Source organism: Furipterus horrens, unplaced genomic scaffold (assembly GCF_987537825.1).
Source record: "Furipterus horrens unplaced genomic scaffold, mFurHor1.1.pri manual_scaffold_5, whole genome shotgun sequence".
NCBI classification, from domain to species: Eukaryota; Metazoa; Chordata; class Mammalia; order Chiroptera; family Furipteridae; genus Furipterus; species Furipterus horrens.
In genome coordinates, this window is record NW_028327175.1 from 130,484,669 (window position 1) to 130,512,373 (window position 27,705).

At 38.5% G+C, this 27,705-nt stretch overlaps 1 protein-coding gene across 1 annotated transcript in view; it reads left to right on the plus strand.

Annotated features, from left to right (window-relative positions):
- BMS1 (BMS1 ribosome biogenesis factor) overlaps positions 1–26,923 on the plus strand; it is a 64,393-nt gene extending 37,470 nt beyond the window's left edge. Inside the window, exons 14-23 of the mRNA XM_090277832.1 lie at positions 11,505–11,578; positions 12,590–12,766; positions 20,396–20,584; positions 20,674–20,854; positions 21,072–21,130; positions 21,909–22,031; positions 23,065–23,212; positions 23,561–23,736; positions 25,749–25,910; positions 26,431–26,923. Coding sequence (XP_090133958.1) covers positions 11,505–11,578; positions 12,590–12,766; positions 20,396–20,584; positions 20,674–20,854; positions 21,072–21,130; positions 21,909–22,031; positions 23,065–23,212; positions 23,561–23,736; positions 25,749–25,910; positions 26,431–26,661 — 1,520 coding nt within the window. The 3' untranslated portion in view covers positions 26,662–26,923. The remainder of the gene's footprint in view (positions 1–11,504; positions 11,579–12,589; positions 12,767–20,395; positions 20,585–20,673; positions 20,855–21,071; positions 21,131–21,908; positions 22,032–23,064; positions 23,213–23,560; positions 23,737–25,748; positions 25,911–26,430) is intronic.
- Positions 26,924–27,705: the final 782 nt, after the last annotated feature.

A 27,705-nucleotide genomic window follows, 5' to 3' on the forward strand; every position in this document is an offset into this window, starting at 1 on the left:
ATGGCCATTCTGACTGGTGTAAAGTGGTATCTCATTGTGGTTTTTATTTGCATCTCTCTGATGGCTAGTGATGTTGATTATTTTTTCATGTGTCTATGGACCTTCTGTATGTCCTCTTCGGAGAAGTGTTTGTTCAGTTCCTTTGCCCATTTTTTCATTGGGTTTTTTGTTTTCTTGATGTTGAGTCTTATAAGCTCTTTATATATTTTGGAGATCAGTCCCCTGTGTGAGATATAATTGGCAAATATATTTTCCCATATGGTTGGTTTCCTTTTCGTCTTGCTAATGTTTTCTTTTGCTGAGCAGGAACTCTTTAGTTTGATGTAGTCCCATTTGTTTATTTTTTCCTTTATTTCTCTTGCCTTAGGAGATGTATCTGTGAAAATATTGTTACATGGGATGTCTGAAATTTTTCTGCCTATGTTTTCCTCTAGGACTTTTATGGTGTCACGGCTTACATTTAAGTCTTTTATCCATCTTGAGTTTATTATTGTGTGTGGTGTAAATTGGTGGTCTATTTCATTTTTTTTTTTTTGCATGTCTCTGTCCAGTTCTCCCAGCACCATTTGTTAAAGAGGTTCTTCTCACTCCATTTTATGTTCCTTCCTTCTTTATCAAATATTAGTTGACCGTAGATTCCTGGATTAATTTCTGGACTCTCTATTCTCTTCTATTGATCTATCTGTCTATTCTTATGCCAATACCAGACTGGTTTTTTTCACAGTGGCTTTGTAGTATTGTTTGATGTCTGGTATTGTGATTCTTCCTGCTGTGTTCCTCTGTCTCAAGATTGCTTTTGCTATTCGGGGTCTTTTTAGTTCCATATGAATTTTTGGAGTATTTGTTGTAGGTCTGTGAAATATGTCATTGGTATTTTAATAGGGATTACATTGAATCTGTAAATTGCTTTGGGTAGTATGGCCATTTTGATGATGTTGATTCTTCCCATCCAAGAACATGTTATTTGCTTCCATTTATTTGTATCTTCCTTAAGTTTTTTCTTCAATGTTACATAATTTTTAGAGTACAGGTCTTTTATCTCTTTGGTTAAGTTTATTCCTAGGTACTTTATTTTTCTTGTTGCTATAGTAAATGGTATTTTCTTTTTTATCTCTGTCTCTGATATTTTATTGTTGGTGTACAGAAATGCCTTAGATTTCTGTATATTTATTTTTACCCTGCTATTTTGCTAAATTCACTTATTATATCGAGTAGTCTTTTAGTGGAGTTTATAGGGTTTTCTATGTATACTATCATGTCATCTGCACATAATGATAGTTTTACTTCTTTCCCAATTTGGATGCCTTTTATTTTATTTTTTTTCTTAGTGCTGTGGCTAGGACCTCCAACACTATGTTGAATAAGAGTGGAGAGAGTGGGCAGCCTTGTCTTGTTCCTGATTTCAGGGGCAATGCTTTCAGTTTTTGTCCATTGAGTATGATGTTGGCTTCAGGTTTCTCATATATAGCCTTAATTATGTTGAGGTATGCTCCCTCTATTCCCATTTTGCTGAGTGTTCTCACCATAAATGGGTGTTGTACTTTATCAAATGCTTTTTCTGCATATATTGATATGATTATGTGATTTTTGTCCTTCATTTTGTTTAGGTGATGTATTATATTTATTGATTTGTGAATATTAAACCATCCTTGCATCCCTGGGATGAATCCCACTTGATAGTGGTGTATGATCTTTTTGATGTATTGCTGGATCCTGTTTGCCAATATTTTATTGAAGATTTTCACATCTATGTTTATCAGTGATATTGGTCTGTAGTTTCCTTTTTTCGTTCTGTCTTCACCTGGTTTAGGAATTAGGGTAATACTGGCTTCATAGAAAGAGTTTGGGATTTTTCCCTCTTCTTGGATGTTTTGGAATAGTTTGAGGAGGGTAGGAGTTAGTTCTTCCCTAAATGTTTTGTAGAATTCGCCTGTGAAGCCATCCGGTCCAGGGCTTTTGTGTGCCGGGAGATTTTTAATTAATGTTTCAATTTCCTTCTTTGTTATTGGTCTGTTGAGACTTTCTATTTCTTCTTGGTTCAGTTTTGAAAGGTTATATGTTTCTAGAAATTTGTCCATTTTTTCTAGGTTGTCAAATTTCTTGCCATATAGTTGTTTGTAGTAATTTCTTATAATCCTTTGTATTTCTGTGGTATCAGTCGTGAATTCTCCTTTTTTTGTTTCTGATTTTGTTTATTTGGGTCCCCTCTTTTTTTTTTTTTTGATGAGCCCTGGCTAAAGGCTTGTCGATTTTGTTTATTTCTTCAAAGAACCAGCTCCTAGTTTCATTTATCTTTAGAATTGTTTGTTTGGTCTGTATGTCATTTAATTCTGCTCTGATCTTGATGATTTCTTTCCTTCTTCTTACCCTAGGCTTTGTTTGTTGTTGTTGTTCTTGTTCTTGTAGCTTTAGGGTTAGATTTTTTTATTTGAGATTCTTCTATCCTTTTCTGATATGCCTGTATTGGTATGAAATTCTCTCTTAGGACTGCTTTTGCTGTGTCCCATAGGTTTTGGGCTGTTCTGTGTTCTTTATTAGTTTCTAGAAATTTCTGGATTTCTTCTTTGATATCATTGTTAACCCATTCATTATTTAATGGCAACTTATTCATTCTCCATGAGTTCGGATGTCTTTGATTTTTTTCTCTGAGGTTGATTTTTAGTTTCAAGGCACTGTGGTCTGAAAAGATGCTTCATATGATTTCAGTTTTCTTGAATTTGTTGAGGCTTGTTTTGTGTCCTATCATGTGGTCTGTCTTTGAAAATGTCCCATGTGCATTTGAAAAGAATGTATGCTTCTTTGAGGTGAAAAATTCTATATGTATCAGTTAAGTCCATGTGGTTTAATGTGTTGTTCAGTGCCTCAATATCCTTGGTGTTTCTTTGCTTCGAAGATCTGTCTATTGTTGATAACGGAGTGTTAAAGTTGCCTACTATGAGTATGTTAATGTTAATATCCTTGTGGTCTACTAGTATTTGCTTTATGTATTTGGGTGCTCCTATGTTGGGTGCTTATATATTTATCAGGGTTATATCTTCTTGATGGATTGTTCCTTTAAGTATTATAAAATGTTATTCTTTGTCTCTTTTTATTGCCTTTGCTTTGAAATCTGTTCTGTCTGATATGAGTACTGCTACCCCAGCTTTTTTTTCATGTCCATTTGCTTGGAATACTTTTTTGTATTCCTTTACTTTCAGTCTGTGTAAATCTTTTGTTTTGAGGTGTGTTTCTTGTAGGCAGCAAATATGTGGGTCATGTTTTCTTATCCATTCCATTACCCTATGTCTTTTAATTGGAGCATTTAATCCATTTACATTTAAGGTTATTATTGACATGTATTTATTCATTTCCCTTTGTACCTGGGTTTCTCTCCTCTTTTTCTTCTTTTTCTTAAAATATTCCCTTTAGCATCCCTTGCAATGCTGGTTTGGAGGAGATGTATTGTTTTAGTCTTCCTTTGTCTGTGAAACTCCTTATTTCACCTTCTATTTTGAATGAGAGCCTTGCTGGGTAGAGTATTCTTGGTTGTTGGCCTTTGTTTTTCATTGCTTGAAATATTTTTGACCATTCCCTTCTGGCTTGTAGTGTTTCTGTTGAGAAATCAGTCGATAGCCTTATCAGAGCTCCCTTGTATGTTGTTTGCTGTTTTTCTCTTGCTGCTTTTAGGATGCTGTCTTTATCCTTAATGTTTCCATTTTAATTATGATGTGCCTTGGAGTGGATTTTTTTGGGTTCCTCTTCATTGGATTCTCTGTGCTTCCTGAATTTGCATAACTTTTTCTTTCATCGGGTTGGGAAAATTTTCTGTCATTATTTCTCCTATCAGTTTTTCTTTTCCTCATTCCTCTTCTCCCTCTTTTATTCTGATGACTCGGATTTTGTTTTTCCTCATGCTGTCCTGTAATTCCCTTACATCTTCTTCATACTTTTTCAATCTTTTTTCTATTTGTTTTATTGTCTGGGAATTTTTTTATACATTGTCCACTAACTCACTGATCCGATCCTCTGCTTCGTTTAGCCTGCTTTTGATTGATTCTACTGTGTTTTTTAGTTCAGAGATTGTATTCTTCATTTCTTCCTGGTTCTTGTTAATAGTTTCTATGTCCTTTTTTATGCTGTTGTAGTTCTCTGTAAGTTCCCTGTAATTTTCTTGAAGCTGTTGGTAACTTCCTTGGAGGTTGTTGTAGTTGTTTTTGAGGTTGTCGAGTATATTGAGCTTCTTTACCACCATTGTTTTGAATTCTATGTCTGACATTTCGGCTATGTCTATTCCATCTACCTCTTTTTCTAGGGATTCCTCTTTTATTTTCGTTGAGAGGTTGTTTCTGTGTCTTACCATGTTGGATTCTTCTTGTTTGTTTTTGTTTTTTGGATTTGTCTGCTTTGACTTCCCACCTTTGTGGTATGAACTTCTTTATAGGAGATCTGGGGGTTTCGGTGGTGCAGTCTCTTTGATCTCCTGAGCCTGATGTTCTTGGGTTACCCTTTATGTCGTTTGTTTATGCTGTCTGGTTATATTTCAGGTGCTCTTTGGTGGGATCTTCCCTCTGGCTAGTTGATTGAGAGTCACTGTGTCCACTTTGTCTTGAGTTATTTTGTGGAGATGCTGTTAAAAACATAAACACACAGCAAAGGCAGGAAACCCACACCCTCAAAAATATCCCCCACCCACTATCCTGCTATTGTCAGCCAATGATCCAGTATTAATATAAATGTAGAGAGGTTAGAGCTTTTATACTATAGGGAGAATAGATAAGAGTTGTTTTTAAGGAGGAAAAATATGACTTATGCGAGAGGGGATGATAGGTTAGTAATAGTAGCAAGTAGTGTCGAGACTATGCAAGACAGTAGGTAATATTTACATTGTATGTTAATAATAATGAAGAAAAAGAAGAATGCAGAATATAGTAAGAAAGTGGAATTGTGTAGTATTATATTTATATATTAGTTATATCCTATTTATTTAGTGTGAAAGGGAGGCTAAACTAGACAGACAAACAAATAAACAAAAATTAAAGAGGAAGGATGCGAAGAAGAGATGGTATGAAACAAATGAAAGCGATCATTTAAAAAAAATTTTTTTTAATAGAAGTAAAAATTAAATTTAAAATAAAAATATGAAACTTAAAAATATTAAAATAAGATAAAATACAAATAAAAAACTAAAATAGAAATAAAAAATTAAAAAATATATATATATGTATACACACACACAAAAGGAAAGTTTTTACTCAGTTCAGCCTCTTGTGTGTCATCTTCTTTTTCTGGATCCACTACTGGTCTAATGAGATGGGCCAGAGCTTCCTAATCTTTGCAGGTTTTGCGCCTGTTTGGAGCCAGCTGGGGTGCCTGTGCGTGTGCAAGGCGGCCTGCATGTAGTCTCAGCCCTGCCGAGCTGCGCCCTGGGAGTTGGTCTCTCGCCCTTTGGGGTGGGGCCCCGGACACTTGTGCACGGTGGAAGTGAGCATCTGTGAGTCGTTGCTGCCCGCCGTTCCTGTGCCGCAGCCGCCTGCCGTTCTCATACCCGCCTGGGCAGGCACGAGCAGAGCCAGAGCAAGTGGTCTGTGCTCAGGCCTGGTGGTCACTGGGGCTGGCCAGGGGTGTCTGCGCACGGTCTTCTGCATCCCCAGCGGGCCCTACCTATGCTCGTTGGGGCACTGATTTTATGTCTGTTGGGGTGTGTCCGAGGGGCACCCAGACACGCGGCCGGTAAACTGGTTGCATGCCTCAGCCAATGTATGAGGGCACTGCCCTCTGTGCACCCACACTACCCAAGGGGAGGGTTGGGGACTGGTTGAGCACTCTTATGCGTCTGCACTCCTCAAGAATGTCCTATCACCCCCAACTTTTCCTCCCCTCTCCACAGTGCACAAGAGAAAAAAAATAAAGGAAAATCACGTTCTCACATTCAGTGCAGTACGCTGTTCCTTGTCTTTCAGCGCCAAATGCCACCTGGTTCTCTCCTGTCTCTTCCAGCGGTCAGAGATCCGTTCTCCTCTGGATTCCACTCTGGGGAAGCCTGTGTTCGCCAAACAGTCTTTGTGTCTTTGTGTACTTCCAGCCACAGCTCAGGGAGCCACCCCAGTCTGAAATCCCATCTCGTCCCTTTTTCCTCCGCTATCCTTACTAAACAGGTTGTTCCCAGATGGATTTTCTCTAATCCAGTAGTGCCAAGGCTCAACTTTTGCCAATGTCCAGCTGCTCACTGAGATGTTTTATCTGCAATTAGCCCAAACTACAAACGGGTCTCGGGGGCCAGAAAGCTCAGCCTCCCCTCACTCCTCCGCCATCTTCACAGTTTTCATTTTAATGTTCATAGTTTTGATCCTCTTTCTCCTAAACAAGTCCCTTTAACATTTCATATAACAGTGGTTTGGATCTGATGAACTCCTTCAGTTTTACTTTGTCCTGGAAGCAATTTCCCTGTCCTTCTATTCTGAATGACAGCTTTGCTGGATAGAGTAATTGTGGTTGTAGATTTTTGCTTTTCATTACTTTGAATATTTCTTGTCAGGCCTTCTTGCCTGCAGGGTTTCTTTTGAGAAATCAGCTGATAGTCTTATTGCGACCCCTTTCTACCTAATTCTCTTCTCTTGCTGCTTTTAAGATTGTCTCTTTATCCTTCGTTTTTGACATTTTGATTATAATGTGTCTTGGAGTGATTCTCCCTGGGTTCAGTTTATTTGGAACTCTCTGTGCTTCCTGGACCTGTAAGTCTTATTTCCTTCCCCAAGTTAGGGAAGTTCTGTTTCATTCTTTTTTCACATAATTTTTCCGTTTCTAGTTCTTCTTCTTCACCTTATGGCAACCCTATAATTCGGATATTTGCACTCTTATAGTTGTCCCAGAGGTTTCTGAGCTTCTCATTTTCCTCACTTTTTGTTTCGTCTTTCTGCACTGGTTGACTGTTTGTTTCTTCCCTATGTTCCGATTTGTTGATTTGATCCCTGATTTTCCTTCCCTCACCACTTGTTTCGTATGTGTTTTTGTTCATTTCAGCAGGACTAGCCTTCATTTCTTTCCCATCTTGTTTAAGATCTGCTGTCAGGTCTGTAAGCAGTCATATAACCAAAGCTCTGAACTGTGCCTCAGAAAGATTTGCTATCTGCTGATCTGTTAGATCAGATATTTGCTGTTTGTTCAGCTGTGTGACTGGGATCTGTATCATGAGCTGTGCCATCCTGACAGTTTTGTGTTCACCTTTGCTTCTTGGGTTGGGCTGTCACACCTCCTACATTATAGGGGGTGGAGCCCCATGCACTCGTCACTACTGGGCAACCTTTCTCACCATGCTGTGGCGTTTTGTTTGAAGGCAGGGTTCCAAGATGGATTCTTGCTGTTACTCTCTACTGAGAGACCAGGAGCTTCTCACCACCCTCTCCGGACTTCACAGTCCAAAGCAATGGGTGTCTGCCTTTCCCAGTGTTGGAATGGTGAGCTGATGGGTCTGGTCGGCAGCCGGAGGTGCTCCCCAGGTGTTTCTTGCCTCTTTTTAAATACAGTTGTCTGTGCTTACTGCCATCCCGCCGCTTTCGCCGCCACCACCGCCAGCACAGCTTGACCTCTCCACCTCTGCTTCGCCTCTCCTACACGTCTGGACAAGCACCACTTCTTTATAATGTCATACGTTGGACTTCCATGCAGCTTTATTTTCTGGAACTTCTGGTTATTTCTGGTTTTGCGGTAGATGTATTCCTTCTAAGTTGTGGAGGGAGACAGAACGTATTAGTCTAGGCCTCCATCTTGGCCGGAAGTAGTCCAAAATTTGGAATCTTGAGTCGTTATCTCTTTTTAGCCTCAGTCTTCTTGTAAGATTTTGATGATATATTTGTTTCTGTCCCACAGGTCCATGAGGCTCTGATCATTTGTTTGTAGGCCTTTATTTTTTCTGTGTTGTTCAGAGTGGGTAAATGCTATTGATCGGGCCTCAAGGTCTCTGATTCTATCCTCTGTCATCTCTATTCTTATTGATTCATCTAGCTAGGTTTTTTTTCTTCGTCTATTATTACATTTTTTAATTCTGTAATTTCCATTTGGCTCTTCAGTTTCTTTCCTGACAGTTTGAATTCTTTATGCTATTTTATTGTTTCTGGAGTGGATGGTTATATACATACCTGGAAGGAACAAAGGAAACATATACACCGTGTTTTCCAGACCAGATTCTTGGTGGTTATTTTTATTGTAACTGTTAAAGGGAGAATTGGCATCTTCATGATATTAAGTCTCCCTTTCCAAACAAATGGTAATCTTTATTTGTTCAGTAGGTAATATTAATAATACCTCCTACTGTGTAATGTTAAAAAATGTAATTTATAGTCCTGACTTCCAGCCAAGATGGAGACGTAGACACGCTGCGTCTTCCTCCACAACTAAGAAGGAATATAACTACCTCAAAACTAGAGACAACCAGAAGTTCCAGAAAATCGAGTTTCATGGAATTCCAACAAACAAAGATACAAAGAAGAAAAACTCATTCAGACAGGTAGGAGGGGTGGAGCCAGGGCGGAGAGGACGCAGTATGGTGGTGGCAGCAGATGTGGCAGCAGCAGTGGTAGGCCAGCGGAAAACGCAGTCACACATTTTAAAAAGTTGGGAGGGACACCTGAGGAGCGTTCCCAGCCTCAGAGCAGACCACACAGCTCACAGTCACAGAGCCAGGGAAAAGCAAGCCTCATTGCTTCTGACTGTGCAAACCAGTGGGGGTTGAGGCGGAGGAAGAAATTGCCGGTCTCTCAGCATAGTACACTTGTTTAAAGGGTCCCCACGGTCCTACAATGTCCACAGACCCACCCACTCTGGGAATAATGGCCAGGGAAACAGCTAGAGAAGTGCCAGTCTCATACGGAGGTGGGAGAAGTGCCTGGAAAAGGGATGAATACTGAGCAAGCGGCATTGTTCCTTCTCAGACGCCTCCCCCACACATAGCACCACAACATGGTGATACCAGTCATCCTGTACTGACGAATATCTAAGGCTCTGCTCCTTACAATGAAACAGGAGCAATCGTTTACCTAAGACACAGGCAAACAAACACAGGAGCCCGTCAAGATGAGGAGACAGAGAGGGAACAGATCAAGGTTCCAGTAGGAGAACTAAGCGATGAGGAGATAGCCAACCTATCAAACGAGGAGATAGCCAACTAACAGACACAGAGTTCAAAACACTGGTGATAAAGATGCTCACAGGCTTGACAGATATGCTTGAGTATGGCAAATGCATAAGGGAGAAGTGAAGGCTGTGTTAAATGAAACAAAGTATAATCCATCCACAACCAATGGTGAAGGGATGGAAATCGGGGTTCAAATCAATATTTGGAACATAAGGAAGAAAAAAACAGTCAACCAGCACAGAATAAGAAAACAAGAATTGAAAAAAATGAGAGGCTTAGGAACCTCTGGGACAACTTTAAATGTTACAACATCCGAATCATGGTGGTGCCAGAAGGAGAAGAGAAAGCAAGAAATTGAAAGTTTATGTGAAAAAATAATGAAGGGAAACTTCCCAAATTTGGCGAAGGAAATAGACATACAAGTCCAGGAAGTACAGAGAGTCCCAAACAAGCTGGACCCAAAAAGGACCACACCAAGACACATCATCATTAAAATGCCAGAGGTTAAAGACAAGGGAATCTTAAAAGCAGCAAGAGAAAAGAAGAGAGTTACCTGCAAAGGGGTGCCTAATAAGACTCTCAGCTGATTTCTCAAAAGAAACTTTGCAGGCAAGAAGGGACTGGCAAGAAGTATTCAAGGTGATGAAAAGCAAGGACCTACAACAAAGATTACTCTATCCAGCAAAGCTGTCATTTAGACTGGAAGGGCAGATAAAGTGCTTCCCAGACAAGGTAAAGCTAAAAGAGTTCGTCATCACCAAGCCATTATTATATGAAATGTTAAAGGGACTTATTTAAGAAATGAAGATCAAAACTATGAACACTAAAATGACAGCAAACTCACAACTATCAACAATTGAATCTAAAAAATATAAACAATCTAACTAAGCAAACCAGAATAAGAACAGAATCATAGGTATGGGGATCATTAGGAGGGTTACCAGCTGGGTGTGTGAGAAATGCTCACAATAAAACACTGGGACACAGGACTTGAGCAGTAACTGAAGCAGTTGTTTATTCACATATCTGCAGCTCTGGGCACAGCCTAAGAGCCACATCAAGGTGTGCGCCACCAGAACTGAGCTGGCTGTTTTTATCCTAATGCGAGTAAAACACACACCCCCTTTACCTTCTCCCCCTCCTTCTCCTCTGTTTTTCCATGCTGCATACTCCGGCGTTAACAATCTAACACAATTAACTAAATTAACTGAGGTTGAAAATTAACTCGGAGTGATCTGATCATAGGTCTGTATCCAGCTTTTCTTTGAAATTTTTTTATCTTGTTTGCTGGGCTGTTTAGCTACATTTTCTGCTTACCAGAGTTTGGTGAAAACTATCTTACCCCCTTTGATCTCAGATATCCTTTGTCCTCAGAAGCATTTGTGCTGAGCTGCGGAATGCCCCTTTTCTGATTTGTAAATATGCTAATATTGTTAACTTGGCACAGAGACCCTCTAATTATATTTGCCCTTAGCTGCTAATTATTTTCTACTCGTTTGGGAGTCACCAGTTTCCTTGCCTCTTACAGGAGGAGGAAGAGAGAGAAATGGGGAAATGGTGCAGGGATTAAGAAGCACAATTGATTGGTACAAAATAGACAGGGAGAAGTTAAGAGTAATATAGGAAAGGGTGAAGCCAAAGAACTTACATGCATGGTCCATGGACATGAACTAAGGGGGGTGTGATTGCTGGAGGGAAGAGGGGTACTGTGCAGAGGGGAGCAAAGGGAAAAAAATTGGGACTATTGTAACAACATAATCAATAAAAGGTACTTAAAAAAAACCACACACACACACTCATTCAGTGGCCACCACTCTCCTGAGTCTAGATTATATGTAAGCCAAACTGTTACAATTAAAAAAAAAATGCAGTTATGACATGCAAAGTGCTCTGAGCAGTGCCTGGTGTGTAAAGCACATACAGGTGTTAGCTAATGTTATTCTGTGTATCTTTTGGTAGCTTATTAAAGCTTTTATAATATTGAGTTAAAGGTTAGTACATTTCTTGTTTATTTCTAAATAACATTATTAGTTGTTTTTTTTTTTTTTTAATTTCAGTGGAATCTTCCCGTGTTTTATATTTCCTTTGACTCTGGTTATTTCACTCTTTCTTATATGAAAATGTTTTAATACCCTTCTAACGTTGCCTCCTAGAGAAGTAAAGTATGGAAATGTGAATTGGGTTTGTTTAATTAACCTAAATAGGTGATGAAATACAGTTTAACAAGAAAAAGAAGCCTATGTAAGGGCAGGAGTTTTCTGGGGTGTGTAGTCATAAGAATAGTAAATATGATGTTTGGAATGTAGAACACACTCTACATCTGGTGCTGGGTGGTACTAGACTGTCACATGCAGATCCTATTCACAGAGAAGTTATTTGGATGTTCTTTCCCTAGAGGAGCTCTATGGTGACTTTGAAGACCTGGAAACAGGGGATGTGCACAAGGGAAAATCAGGCCTGGATACTCAGGTATGACTTTGCCATGGCTGCCGTCAGCCACTGGTCCTGGATCTGTGGTCAGTATATTCCAAGAGACACCTATTTTAAGAAATCCTAATCTTGTTATTTGTGTAGGTTAGAGACTGGATGGATTCCTTCCTGAAAACATGGAGGGTGGTGTCAGATCAAAGATTATTGGTTTATTTGTTACTCTTGATCTTTGGAGTAACACCTGTTATTTGTTCTTCTTGGTATGATTCTTTAGTCCTTGAAAGTTTTAGCTCCTAGGTCACTTCTTTTTCACTATTCCTTTTGCCATGATTCTCCTCTTAAATCATATGTGGAATCTAATGAACAGAATAAACTAACAAACAAAATAGAAACAGACTTATAGATAAAGAACAGACTGACAAGCTGTCAGGGGTTTGTGGGCCTGGGTGAAAAAGGTAAAGGGATTAAGCAAAAAAACCTCATGCATCATGGATCTAGACAATAAATAGTATGGTGATTACAGAAGGGAAAGGGTGTTGGGGGCAGGTAGAAGAGGGTTTATAGGAAGGATAATGGTGATGAAAGGAGACTTGACTTGGAATGGTAAATATACAATATAAAGAGATGATGTATTGTAGAACCGTATACCTGAAACCTATATAACTTTATTAACCAGTGTCACCCCTAATAAGTTTTTAAAAAAGGAAGAAAATATATCTAAGCAGAAAAAAGTTTTTTAGTGCCATTTAGAAAAACTCATTTCCTGTTTGCCCTAAGATTTCTTTAGAACAATATCTCGGTGCATCTGGGCTTGGGATATTATGCATATTTGGGATTCCCTGGCAGATTAAGGAATAGCAGTTAATTGTAATGCAGATGTCGAAATGTCTTGAGGCAGTACATGTCATTTATAGCCCAGGGCAGTGTTTTCTTTTCATGATGATCATAACTTAGATTTTTGCAGCTCAGTAGAACTTTTTAAATCTTTCTTTTCTAAAAAAGAAAAAAGATCACTAACTTTTACAAAATTTTCTCTTCTGGAAATTTAAGATTGACAATGTAGAGGAAGAAGTTGAAGAAAAAATTGACCCCTATGCAGAGGAAAGTGCCAAGAAAAAGCATTTGGATAAGAAGAGAAAATTGAAGGAGATGTTTGATGCAGAATATGATGAAGGAGAAAGCACATACTTCGATGATCTTAAAGGAGAAATGCAGAAACAAGCACAGGTAAGAACTCAGATCCTATCAGCCTCATTTCAAGGCTGTAATATAGCTTGTGAATACTTAATTTGCTGTAGCTTTCTTTCAGAAATTCACCAGGAAAATATCAGTGCCTATTTTGCGCCAAACATTAAGTGCTGAAGAAACAAATGGCTGAGACACTACTGCTACTTTTAAGGATCTCACAGTGTAGTTAGTTGAGGCAGTGAGTTTATTTAAATGCCAGCATTGCCTTAGCCTCATATTCCTGCTTCTTGCAACCATGATCAAATCATCTGAATAAATAGGTGATTATTGGCCTATGTGGCTTATGCATACACCAGTGTTCTTCAGGAGGGGTTTTCTGAAAACTCACCTTGGCCAGAATTCAGGGGATATTTTGAGTTAAGGTCAGACATGGAGATAAAGGGGGCCTGTAGAATGCTGAAAGAGATAATTTAGCCCTGTTGCCTGGGGATGCTGAACTTACTCTGAAAGACACACAAAGATGTGTATGCAGTTGATGGTAAGTGCTTTGATGAGTGGGGGCACCAAGAATCTCTGTAAGCTGGAACATACTTTAATATACCTTCTGCCAGTTAAGTATATAATTTGTGAAAACGTGATCAACAGGTTTTATTCAACCGAGGCCTTCATCTAGTCAAGAAAGTATCTCTACTGGCTAGTCATTAACATGGTCTATATTGACCTTTGACAGAAGTAACAGAAATGTAAAGCTCGTTCTGAAATTTTTGCTTCAGGCATTTACAATTTAAAATTACCTAGAACCTTGTGGGCCATTGTAAAGGACTGACTTTTTACTCTGTGTGAAATAAGGGCCCTTTGATCAGAGAAGAAATATGTATGATCGAATTACCTTTGAAAGGATTGCTCTGGCAAGAATTCAGTAAAATTAAAGTTAACTAACTGGGAGATGGGGAGGTGTGTGGTGGTGGAGGTGAGAGTATCGACTTCCGGCCAAGATGGAGGCATAGAGAGACATGCTGCGTCTTCCTCCACAACTAAGAAGGAATACAACTACCTCAAATCTAGAAATGACCAGAAGTTCCAGAAAATCAAAGTGCATGGAAGTCCAGCAAACAAGGATATCTAGACAGGTAGGAGGGGAGGACCCTGGGCAGAGAGGACATGGTGTGGTGGTGGCAGCAGCAGCAACAGCAGCGGCAGGCTGGTGGAAAGTGTAGTTACACATTTTAAAAAGTCAGGAGAGACACCTGAGGAGCGTTCCCAACTCCTCACCCTACCGCGAAGCTCACTGTCCCAGCACCAGGGAAAATCAAACCTCATTCCTTTTGACTGGGCAGACGAGTGGGGGTTGAGACAGAGGCAGAAACTCAGAAACTGCTGTCTCAGCAGAGTCCACTTGTTTAAAGGGCTTTCATGGACCTAGAACATCCGCAGACCCATCTACTCTGGGAACCACGGACAGGGCAGCAGCTAGAGGGGTGCCAGTCTGGTGTGGAAGTGGGAGAGGTGCCTGGAAAAGAGGCAAGTGCTGGGCAAGCGGCATTGTTCTTTCTCAGACCCCTACCCCGCATACAGCGCCACAATGTGGTGAAACAGATTGCCCGTTACAAATACCTAAGGCTCTACCCCTTACAACGTAGTAGGAGCAACAGCTCTCCCTGGGACATGGAAGCAAACAGACACAGGAGACTTCCTGCCAAGATGGAGGCCTAGACTGACACGTTCCGTCTCCCTCCACAACTAAGAAGGAATACAACTACCGCAAAACCAGCAATAACCAGAAGTTCCAGAAAATAAATGGAAGTCCAACATATGAAGTTATCCAGACAAGTAGGAGGGGCGCAGCCAGGGAGGAGAGGTCAAGCTGTGCTGTCTGCAGCAGCAGCAGTGACGGCAGCAGGACAGCAGTAAGCACAGACATCTGTATTTAAGGGGAGATGAGAAGCACCTGGGGAGCACTCCCAGCTGCAGGCCTGACCTGTCAGCTTGCGATTCCAAATCTGGGGAAGGCAGACCCCCATTGCCTTGGACTGTGAGGCCCGGTGGGGGTGAGGATGGAGGAGGAGGCTCACAGTCTCTCAGTGGAGATCGAATGGCAGGAATCCATTTTGGAACCCCACCCCTGCTGAAAACGCCTGGTTGTGAGGAGTGCACAGGGCTCCGCCCCCTATAGCGTAGGAGGTGTGACAGCCCTGCACAGGAAGCAAAGGTAAGCACAAAACTGTTCAGGATGGCACATATCATGATAGAGATCCCAGTGATGCAGCTGACCATACAGCAAATTTCTAATCTAACGAAGCAGGAGATAGGAAATCTTTTTGAGGCACAGTTCAGAGCTTTGTTATAAAAGTGCTTACAGACCTAACAGCAGATCTTAAACAAGACAGGGAAGGAATGAAGGCTCATCCTGCTGAAATGAACAAAAACACATACGAAACTAGTGGTGAGGGCAAGAAAACCAGTGATCAAATCAACACATCGGAACATAGGGAAGGAACAAACAGTCAACCAGTGCAGAAAGATGAAACGAGAAGTGAGGAAAATGAGGAGAAGCTCAGAAACTTATCGGACAGCTGTAAGCAGGCCAACATCTGAATCATAGGGTTGCCAGAAGGTGAAGAAGAACTAGAAATGGAAAAATTATGTGAAAAAATAATGAAGCAGAACTTCCCTAACTTGGGGAAGGAAATAGACTTGCAGATCCAGGAAGCACAGAGAGTTCCAAAACAGCTGGACCCAGGGAGAGCCACACCAAGATACATTATAATCAAAATGTCAAAAATTAAGGATAAAGAGAGAATCTTAAGAGCAGCAAGAGAGAAGAGAATTACATACAAAGGGGTCCCAGTAAGACTGTCAGCTGATTTCTCAAAAGAAACTCTGCAGGCAATAAAGACTGGCAAGAAATATTCAAAGTAATGAAAAGAAAAAACCTACAACCACGATTACTCTATCCAGCAAAGCTGTCATTCAGAATAGAAGGGCAGAGAAAGTGATTCCAGGACAAAGTAAAACTGAAGGAGTTCATCAGATCCAAACCACTGTTATATGAATTGTTAAAAGGACTTGTTTAGGAGAAAGAGGATCAAAACTATGAACATTAAAATGAAAACTGTATCACAGCAACCAACAACAAGCTAGGGAACTGAAACAAAGGCAAACTAAGTAGGCAACGAGAGTGTGAAAAGAATTATAGGTATGGGGAACATTTTGGGGGGAGGTCAGCAGGGAGGGGGAAGGGGGAGAGGGAGGGAGATGGTACATGAATTAAGAAGCATAGTAGGATGGGAGTGGAGTAGATAGGAAGATGTTGAGAAGAACTACATGCACAACCAATAGGCATGGACTAAGGTGGGGGGGACTGCTGGAGGGAGGGGAGTCACGGGTGGAGGGAAAAGAAATTTGGACAATTGTAACAGCATAATCAATAAAGCATATTAAAAAAAGAGAGAGTATCAAATCCTGGGTATATGCTTTTATTTAAAAGTACATCAATAGGATTTCCTGGTGGATTAAACTTGAAGTGTGTAAGAGAGAAAATAAGGATGACTTACTGGAAGAATTGGGTTTTCATAAATAAGAGAAAAACTTCTAGTTGGTATAGGTTTGTCCGGTAGGATGAAGTTTAGATCTGTTAGGTTTGGGTTATCGTTCAGATAACCCAGAGTGTCGATTAGTGAGTGAGGAGTTCTGGAGAAAAGTTGGGGCTAGGGACTTAGATTTAGATGCTGCTTAAAGCCATGAGTTGGATGGGATGACTTGGGGAGTGAATATAGAGACAAAAGAGGAGAGGGCCAGTACTGACACTGGGTACTTCATTGTAAGAGACTGGCAGAGAAGAAGCAGCGTCAGTGGGGATAGAGCAGTGTTCAGGAGACATCAGAAATCTAAGAGAATATGAGATGTGCTGGAAAGACATTGTAGAAGGAAGAGAAATTATTTCAAATCTGGCTGATATGCTAACTACGATTAAGATAAAATTGACCACTGGATTAGGAATGTTGAGGCCTTGAAGTGATTCTGTCAAGCATTTTTATGCAGTGTGGTTTAAAGTCCAGTTTTAGGGAATTTAGGAGAATGGGAACAGAGGAAATGGAGACTCCAATTACAGAAAACTTTTGTGGCATTTTTCTTCAGAAAGAAGCAGGAGAATGGGGAACTAGTTGAAGGAAGTGGAGTCAAAAGAAGGTTTTAAGATGAGAGAAATAACAGGCAAGATTTGTTGGATAAAGTCCAAGAGTGGATGACATCTGGTGTGCAAGAGAAGTTTGATGTTGTGAGAAACGCTCACAATAAAAACACCAGGACACAGGACTTCAGCAGTAGATGAGGCAGTTATTTATTCACAGATCTGCATGTTCGCGCGAAGCCAAATCAAAGGTGCACACTGACAGTCGGAACAGGCTACTTTTATCCCAACACAAGTAATTCCCCCTAGCCCCCTTTCTCCTTCTTCGTTTTTCCATGCTGGATACTCCAGAGTTACAATCTAACGTGCTTAGCTAAATTAACTGAGGGTGATAATTAACTCAGGGTGATCTGGTTATAGGTCTGTCTACAGCTCTCCTTTGAAATTTTCCTAACTTGTTTGCTGGGCTGTCTAGCTACATTGTCCCATTTCCCCGTGTTTGGTGATGAATCACTGGGAAGCAGAATTTTCATTGAGTTAGATCTGACACATGTTTTTGACTTAACTTTTGGCATCTGAATCCAAGAAAGACACCAGTTTTTCTCTATCACATCAACTTTTTAAGGGACAGGATACCCTCCCTTTGTCCCCCAAATCATACAAAATGTACCTACAAAGGAAAATAAAGAAAAAAACTACCTGAATATGCTGTTTATTTAGAGTTATTTTATTCATATAAAGGCTACATATTGTTACTCTAAGTCAAATTGTGTACAAGTAGTAAAGTTCTACCAAACATGCATATTAAGATAAAAATTTCTGCTTATAGCATTTTTAAGCTCTCCAAGAGTTTCTGGACAATTTCGGTGTAGTTCTGTGCTCATGTATTTCCAAGAAAGTCCTTGACAAAGTTTTTGAATGACAACCAAGCATTCTTTTGGAGTTCTGACATTGTCCCGATGAAATGTTCATCTTTAATGAGCACCCGAATCTGTGGACCATCAAACACACTGGCCTTTATCTTTTCAAATGACAGGCTAGGAAATGCCAAAATGAGATACTTGAAACAGTCTCCTTCAGTTGACAAAGCTTTAACAGATTGCTTCATGAGACCCAGTTTTATGTGCAGAGGTGGGAATATAATGTTCTTTTCTGTCAACAAGTGGCTCATGTAGAATGTGTGGATCACCAGGTTTGAGGTCAGATCTTGGAGGCCAGTTCAGCTCCACCCAATGCTTCTCACAAGCTCTGCTGTCCCATATACACAGAAAACAGGGGTACTTCGTGTATCTGCGTTGCTGACCAAGAAGGAAGCAGACCATTTGAAGGTCAACACAGATGATCCAGTTGTGCTTGTGATATTGCAACAGATCAGTGACTCTCTTTATGTCTTCATATTCTTCATGAAAACAAACTGAATGGCCAATTGGGACTGCACCAAATAAATTGCCATTGTGGAGAAGGACACACTTCAAGCTCTGCTTTGAGTTATCGATGAACAGTTGCGTTCTAGATTGGAATTCCCAATTCCTCCATTAAACCATGTATGTTATGGCAATACACAAAGCCACCGTCACTTTGAAAGTACTGCAGAAATGCACTTTCTCTTGGTCAAAAGTAGGATACCTTCACTCCTTTTTTCAAGCAAGTTTTTCTTGTGCAGTCTTGATGCTGGGAGTTCTGAAGTCCAAAATCTCGTGCCAAATGATTCAACTCAGGCTGATCAAATCCCTTATGAACTGAGTCATCTTCAATTTCAAAATCTTCATCGTTGTCACTTAGTTCTTCACCATACTGTTTTTCGAAAGAGGGTAGTTCAGTGAAAAATGGCACTGGGATTTTAGCTGAATGAGGCACTGGGCGTATAGCTGATGGTAGACTAGGATACTCTATTTTACATTTATTTTTCTTGTTATATCCTGACATATTCACTATACAAAAGTAACAGTGACTTGAATGATCTCTGGGCTCTCGCCAAACCGTAAGTATACCAAATGGCAATTTATCACGTGTTCCCTTCATCCACATTCATAAATTCTCGACACACTGTTTGCACAGCTTGTGAGGGGCCCAAAACTTATCTTGATCACCAGGTTTTACTTTAAAATATGCAAAATAGGCTTGTCTGACAAATGCACTGATGTTTGTCCTTTGGGAATGGTGGAACTGCCACAGATATAACAAAACGAATCAGGGTTGTTTAGGCACTTACAATGAGAAATAGCAAAGGCAGACATGATATGAAGGAAAGGAAATAAGTACGTATGTAAATAAAAAAATAAATTCTGCTAACTTCTTGTATAGAGAGACAAGAACTCGGACTAAACTTTGAAACACGATTCACTATAAACAGGCACACAACCTCTCACCACACTGTCTCATGTGTAACTGAATAGCCTAGACAATTATGAACCTGTCACTGGTCTCCAAGGTTGTCCCCCACCCCTCCCCACTCAAGGGAGGTTTGCTCTCGGCCAGTAGGAGAGCACTAGTGCTTCCCTTGATCCAGGCTTGATCCAGCCTAGAATGGTTGCATTAAGATAAGCTGTAGAGAATAAACTTGACATAGAAGAAAACTAACTGCAGTTTTGAAGTCAACATGCCTATTTAAGTCTAAAACAGCTGAAAAATCGAACTGAACAGGAATTACATTAAAAATTGTTCCCCTGTGGTATCTTTCCCCTTTGATCTTGGAGGCAGGCATTTGTGCTGAGCTGCAGAATATCCCTTCCTGACTTGTAAGTGTGCTAATACTGTTAACTCTGGCTCAGAGACCCACTAATTCAAGATTACATTTGTCCTTTGCTGCTAATTATTTTCTCCTGGTTTGAGAGTCACCAGTTTCCTTGCCCCTTACAATGTTAAATGGATTGATAAGTAATGTGTTACTACCCCCGGGAGAACTTCCTATGATAAGGGAAGTGTGTGGTTGTGCTGCACTGGGTTGTAGCCAATAGCCACAAATTGATACTGATCACTTGAAATGTAACCAAGTAACTGAATTTTTTAATTTTTATTTAATTTTAATTAATTTCAATTTAAAAAGCCATATGTGGCTATCATATTGAACAGTGTAGAGTGTACATAAAAGGCTAGATATGGGTGTAAACCCTGGTAGAGGGGTTGACTGTTGAAGTTTTTAGATTGCTTAGCTTTTGAGTGAATTAGGAAAAGCGGCTAATAATGAAGATGAAGAGGTAGATTTTGGGTGTTTGAAGAAAGGAGGAAAAGTGAAATAAACTGGGGAAGTTGAGGTTGTTTGCTGACCAGCATTAAGGGATCTATTCTGAGTTGCTCACATTTGCGACACCTTGGAACAACAGAGAAGAAAATTGTTGGGACATATCCTGAACAAACTGTAAAGATAGAGAATATATATTATTTTTAATTAGGATAAGGCCTAAATAATTCTGTTCATGGTTCCTTTATTTTGAAATTGCTCATTTTTATGTATTAATCTTACGTTTATTAAAGATAACATTATTGTGGATGGGTTTTTTTGTTTAATTAAAAACTTTATTTTCCTCTCGTATATGTAGCTTAACCGGGCAGAATTTGAAGATCAAGATGATGAAGCCAGAATTCAATATGAGGGCTTTCGACCTGGGATGTATGTCCGAATTGAGATAGAGAATGTCCCCTGTGAATTCGTGCTTAACTTTGACCCCCATTACCCAATTATTTTGGGTGGTTTGGGCAATAGTGAGGGCAGTCTTGGTTATGTACAGGTATGTACCCCTTGCTGTGTAGTTTACAGTTGAGGGTTTTTGGACATACTTCTACTGAATAATCTTATTGAAATCTCTTTTTCCCTCAGATGCGACTGAAGAAACATCGTTGGTATAAGAAAATCCTCAAGTCTAGAGATCCAATAATTTTTTCTATAGGGTGGAGAAGGTTCCAGACCATCCCACTCTATTATATCGAAGACCATAATGGAAGACAAAGGCTTCTAAAGTACACCCCACAGCACATGCATTGTGGAGCAACCTTTTGGGGTAAAATGTGATTAAGGATAATTTGCTTATAGGTTAATCTTTTAGGGTTTATCATTATAGTTTTAATTTTTTTCCTTTTATGAAATCTCAATTTATAACATTTTTCTCTTTATTTTGGATTGACGTATGTATATACAACAAATCATAATTTTGTGGTTGACTATATATTTTTTTGTTTTATTTTATTTTTTATTTATTTTTTTCTGTTTTATTTAAGGTCCTATTACTCCACAAGGAACTGGAGTCTTGGCAATACAGGTTGTCAGTGGCATAATGGTAAATATCTTGGGTACTTTATTTTACATATTGTGTTTAAGATACACCTTAAATATGGAATATGTACATGAAACTTTAAGTTGAAAATTACTTATTTTTAGTGTATATAGTAAATTTCTCTCTGTTTGCAATTTTCCTTCATCTTTAAAAGTATATTATCGGAGTGAAGAGGAAGTTAGAAGAATTGTAATGGTACTGATGATGTTTTATATTTTTATGCATTTTTTGGACTTATATTTCTAAAAATATTTAAGCAGTGGTTACTATGCTAAGTACTATTACTAGGTTCGGGGGATATATTGGATGCTAGCTAGACATAAGACCACCCCCCTGTAATGTTGGTTTAGCAAACTATGTTCACACAGTCTTTGTTTGATAATCAGAGCAGGTTTTATTGGCACCATTTAACAGAAAAGAAAACAGAGTAATGAGCAAATGGAACCTGACCTGGAGGTCCAAAATTTAATTTCTTGAATATTGTAACCAAATTTTCACGTTTCTTTTTATTCCAAATATGTCATTATTGTGAAATTATATTATAATGAAATCACCCTCAGGAAAACACTGAATAAATCATCGTTAGTTTGACTTATGTGTATTATAGTTTCAGATTGCTTTTGTTAAAATACTGTTTTGCATGTTCAGATATTCTTTCTTGCTTTTCCTTAGCTGTTTTTAAATGTAATATTCTTTGTTAAATTATTTTATCACAGAGAATTGTAGTTTTTCTCTTCCTGATACTATTTCTATATTCAAATTTTGGGGGTTTCCTTTTTAGCCTGATTTCCGGATAGCTGCCACAGGAATTGTTCTTGATCTGGATAAATCCATAAAAATTGTGAAAAAATTAAAGCTAACTGGTTTTCCATATAAAATTTTCAAGAATACTTCATTCATTAAGGTCTGTATATCTGCATATTCACATACATATAAATGTGTACACAACGGTGGTCAAAAGTAGGTTTATAGTTGTGATTATGCAAAACAGTGTATTCTTGTATTATTTATTAATTATTATATTTATTTGAATTGTGACTGTAAATCTACTTTGCCCACCCCTGTAAAAAAAGGATTGAAATGCTTCTAAAATATAGGTCTCAAGTTTTCAGAAAAGGATTTTAAATCTTTTGTAAACTTGGTCTTTGATATTTTTAGTTTTCTTCTTTCTGTTGGTCTTTGTGTTACGTAAATATTCTCAGAAATCTTAAGGTGAAGTAAAATAGAGATACTTAGAAATTGAGGCTATTATTACTTCCATGTGAGACTGTCATAGAGCTAATAATGAAATGTGTAATCATTCACTGGGCTTTGGTGTCCTACCTTTTCAGTTTATGCTAAGAAAAGAGAAAAATCATAGGTTTGTCAAACAGGTCAGTAGAAATATAGACAAAGCAGTTCTCAAAAGACTTCTTGGCAAGTGGACAGAGAAATGGACATCTATGCAGTATAACATAGGAGGGTGGTTTGAGTGACATTTATTGAAAATTTCATTAGAGGGGGGTGCTTCCAGTAACACAGTTGATATTACAATGTTCTTATAATGTATCTTTTATTTTTTGGTTGTGTACACCTTAAGTAATAGGAAATGAGCTGCAGTCCAACCCTGTGAGATGACAACAAAGGCTTTCTAGTCTAGTTCAGACAATAAATATCTTTTGATCTTCTGTTCTACAATGATATCAGTGATGAGCATATTAATGAGCCCACAATCCAGTCTTAATTAATGTTGTTTTGGGAAAGATAAAATAGAGTTATATTCTTTTTGACCTAATAATTCCACTTTTATGGGGTAAAATATATTTTGATTATTATCTTTATCACCCTTCAGTGTGTTGTTTTATGTTTTATAACCAAGGATGGGATGTATTTATGAACTAAGAAGTAATGTATCTGATTTTGTGTATATGTATTTTTGTTATGTATATATACTGTAGGGAATGTTTAATTCTGCCTTAGAAGTGGCCAAATTTGAAGGTGCTGTGATTCGAACTGTCAGCGGAATAAGGGGACAGATCAAGAAAGCACTCCGAGCTCCTGAAGGAGCTTTCCGGGCCAGCTTTGAGGATAAGTTGCTGATGAGCGGTAAATATCTTTTGTGATGTGTTCATGACGGCATGTTACTATGCACTGTTGATTTCTAGCTAGTGTAGATTAGAGGTTGTAGTTGTGGTTTTTAGAAAGCTGGAATGAGCCCAAGGTCTCACTGGTTTGGAGCATCTTGGACAGTGTGCCAACTCATGCTGTATCTGGAGCCACGTGGTTCACACCCAGTGTAAATTTTATGATATTCAAGGGTAGTTCACTTGATAAAATCTTTCTTCAAATACTCTGCAACTAGCTAGAGAAGTTTGGGGTAAACATTTTGTTTTGTGTTTGACAGATGTATATAAATCTTCTGAAAATATTAAAGTAAATTTTCTCTTTTTCCAGATATTGTCTTCATTAGAACTTGGTATCCTGTCTCCATTCCAGCCTTCTATAACCCAGTAACATCTTTGTTGAAACCAGTGGGTGAGAAAGATACCTGGACAGGAATGCAGACAACTGGTCAACTCCGACTTGCCCATCATCTCAGAATAAAGACCAACAAGGATTCTCTGTATAAGGTACAGTCCGCACATGTGCTCTGTAGATGGCTCATCCAGATGCTTTGTGTGTAATATTTTCTGTGCTTTGAATTTTTAAGTAGAAGGTCTATCATTAAATGTGAATAAATGTGTTGTATATTCATAAACTGTTTTAGAAGAGACACAGGAAAGGAGTAATAGTGGTTTTCTCTGGTTTCGAAGAGACTTTTCATTGTCTTTTTTTTTGGTCTTTTTTTTTTTTCCATCATATACATTATTACTTTTAAAACCAATGTGCTAATTCTTATTGAGGCAATGTAGGTTTAGGAGAAAGTTTTAATAACATTTTTATTACATTGTTAACATACATACAGAAAGTACACAAATCAGAAGTGTACAATTCAATGAACTGTAACACACCCAAATTGCTACCACCTGGATGAAGCAATAGAATCACTCCCATAATATAAGTTCCCGTTGTGACCTCTCCCAGTCACTACCCCTCCTCTTGACTCCTGATATGTAAACTGGTTTGCCTGTTTTTGATTTATATAAAATGTAGCATATATTTTTCCTGGCTTCTTTCAATAGTATGAAATTCATCTTTTTTCTTGTATATAGCAGACATTCATTTGTTGTTGAGTAGAATTCTGTTAAAGGATGAGGTCAGTTTATCTATTGATGGACTTTAATTCTAATATTTGGTCAGTATAAATGCTACCCTGGACCATTATGCAATTTATTTGGTGTGCATGAGCACGTATTTCTGTTGCATAGATCTCCAAGAGTGGAATTGCCAAGTTACAGAGTGTGCATGTGTTCAACTTCAGTATATGATACTTGTAATATTTTAAAGTCATACCAGGTTAGACTTCACTAATAGCTTATTGTAGTTCTGGTTGTTCCATATCCTTGCCAGTAGTTGACCTCCTCAGTACTTTTTAATTTTAATTTCTCAGTGCCTTTCTGAATTCTCATTTTCATTTAGATTTTGGTCTCAGAACTTGCATTATTTTCTTCACAGGTTAACAATATATTTGAAAAGAGTTGTCTGTTTTAATGCAGGATATTTAATTGTTTTGTAATAAGATGGTAGTTCAGGGTATTAGTCTGTTATTCTGCCTGAGATAGAAGTTTCCCAGACATTACTTTTTCTATAAAATAGTTAAGAAAATTTTGAATCATATTACTTGAATGTCTCTTAAAATATACTGTACTATACTTTAGGCCACAGCACCTCTTGTCCAGTCTATGGTGCTTATTCTTTTTGAGAAGGTGATTTCTCTGATTTCTTTCATTCTAAAACATTTTAGTTTTCTAAAACAGAATATTGGATATTATTATGGATGATTATTTTTAATAATTAATTTATTATTAAACTAAGAAATAGTCTTAGTTGATATTGACCTTGTTAAATGCCTGGGGGAAGACTCTCTACTTATTAGCTAGTTCTGAGGGATCTCAACTTAAGCATAGAATTTAGATTACTTTAAAAATTAAATGTAGAGAGTGCCTTGCCTTTATTTGTTGTTTAAATCTCAATTTTCTCAGCTGACTTTCTATTAGAAACAGAAGTTAAAACTTCTCAATGAGAATCAAGGATGGGGACACTGGCTCTGATTAGAGAAAGAACTGTGTCCTTAAATCAAGAGAGATTGATAGTCAAGATGAATAGCCAGATTATTCTTGTTAGGCTAGAAAAACCACCTCAGTGAATCAAAGATAAGGGCAGAATTTTCCATTAAAAGAAACTTTGGATCTTTCCATCTGCTCTGTTGAGACTCTCCTAGTTCATAACTGAGAAATGAGCACCATTGAATTCTTGGAAGAATTGTAAATATATTCTGTATATTTCTCTCTTTTGCCTAGAGCTGTGCTTTTCTATTGAGAGAATCCATGTTTGATGGATTATTAAATCCTTATTTATGATGGTCAGCAGATTCTGGTGTCACGATCTTGTGGAAAGTCAATCCATTAAGAGATTTTATGCAAGTTTTAAATGCGCATAGATCATAATTTAATATGTCATAGTCTTTTTATTTTTTTTCCAGCTGATTGTGAGGCAGAAGAAACATTTTAATTCACTGCATATTCCAAAAGCCTTGCAGAAGGCCCTGCCCTTTAAGAACAAGCCTAAGATCCAGGCAAAGGCAGGCAAGATGCCCAGGGACAGGCTGAGACCTACCGTCGTACGGGAGCCTCACGAAAGGAAGGTACTATCAATGGCTTCCTGCATGCTGCATTTAGGTGTGAAAATGATACTGTCATTTTCACACTTGGCATTTCTACTATATTCTCATTTTTCATCAGGAAAGGATAAGGGCCAGACTTATTCAAGGAACTAGAACTGGAAGTTGGAGGAAAGGCTAGAGTGCTTTTCTCTTTTTGTTTAGCCATGCTCTGCCTCATGCATTTTAATGGGCACTAGCTGGTGAATCACTCTTGTCTTAATTGGTTGTACATAGTACCCAAAAGTGATTAACAAAGGTAGATTTGTGGTGAGGGCCATTATTAAAGTATTTTGGTAAGTAAATAGGCTCTAACTTATATCTTCATTCAAATTATAATTTTCTCATTCAGGATAAATTTTCACTGGGTTAACATTCATTTGTATAATTAATTAATTCTAATTTTGATAGTCAGCTGAAGTGTGTTGGCCCCATGAAACTTTGAAGGAAAGCATTCTGTCACTGCAGGCGCATTCTGGTGTTCACTGGGTTTTGTCCTTGTCAGGTCCTGGCTCTGTTGGATGCACTGAGTACAGTACATGGCCACAAGATGAAGAAGGCCAAGGAGCAACGGCACTTGCACAACAAAGAACACTTCAAAATGAGGCAGAAGGAGCAAGAAGAGAAACTGAAGCGACAGAAAGATCTCAGGAAGAAGCTCTTTCGAATTCAGGGTCAAAAAGAAAGAAGAAATCAGAAGTCTAGTCTGAAGGGGCCCGAGGAGCATTTGAAGTGAGCTCCAGACAGAGACTATCATTTGGGTCAGAGCACTGGAGCCCCAGAAAGATCTTTTTGTTAGATTTGTCACCCAGATTGTGCTTTGGAGAAGGGAAATGGAAATCTGATAGGACAGCTGTTTATTGTCAACATCTAGGTCATGTCAAGATTTAAAGCAATATAATTTATGGTTTTGTAGATTCCCTCACATTTCTCGTACCTGTCTCAGTTTAATTTTTTTGTGTGTGCTATTAAAATATCATTAAAATATTTTCCATTAACTTTGGCTTAGTAGTTTTCATCTTGATGATTGTGGATAATTACTTATTCTACACTTCATGGTGAGTCTTCCAGAAAGAGGAAAAATGTTAATTTGAAACCTCATCTTGAAAGAAAAATTTTAGAGAAGGGTGTATGTATAATGCACAGCCAAGTTTCCTATTGGAAACATAGGAATAATGCAAAACTTAACTACAGGTAGGAGAATCCAGCTTCTTTCATTAAGTCAGACATGCAAAAATGTAAAACAGTGCTACTTATCTACAAACTGTTTTTGCTTTGGAAAATATTTTTCATAAGAATATGCTATTTATGTTACCATAAAATAATTTTTTTGGTTCTTTTAAAAATAATTAATTTTTTCTTAGCTCTAATTTCTTAAATAGTAGAAATTGATTGCTACAACCCACATGAAGAAAAACTTTTAGGACTTCAATCATTTGTAAGAGTTTAAAGATCTTGAGATCCAAATGTCTGGGAACCACTACCCTGAAGTACTCCCTGCTCCCTACCATGTCCTAGAACCTAATTGTTGGTGTCAGGTACCTCACAGGTGTGCAATAAACAGGGATGAATTAATTAAATACCTGTTCTATCACTGACTGTGCTTCAGTTTTTCCTTACTGTGAAGATGCTGTGTTCTGGTAACAAGTGTACAAAAAAACAGGAGCTACTACCAAGTTTTCTAACTCCTCTCTGTGCCGCTCTGGGCATGCCTCATCTGCCCAAGATCCCAGATTGGCTTGCCAGTCTCAGGGTTGAAGCTGTGATAATCGTCGTCGTC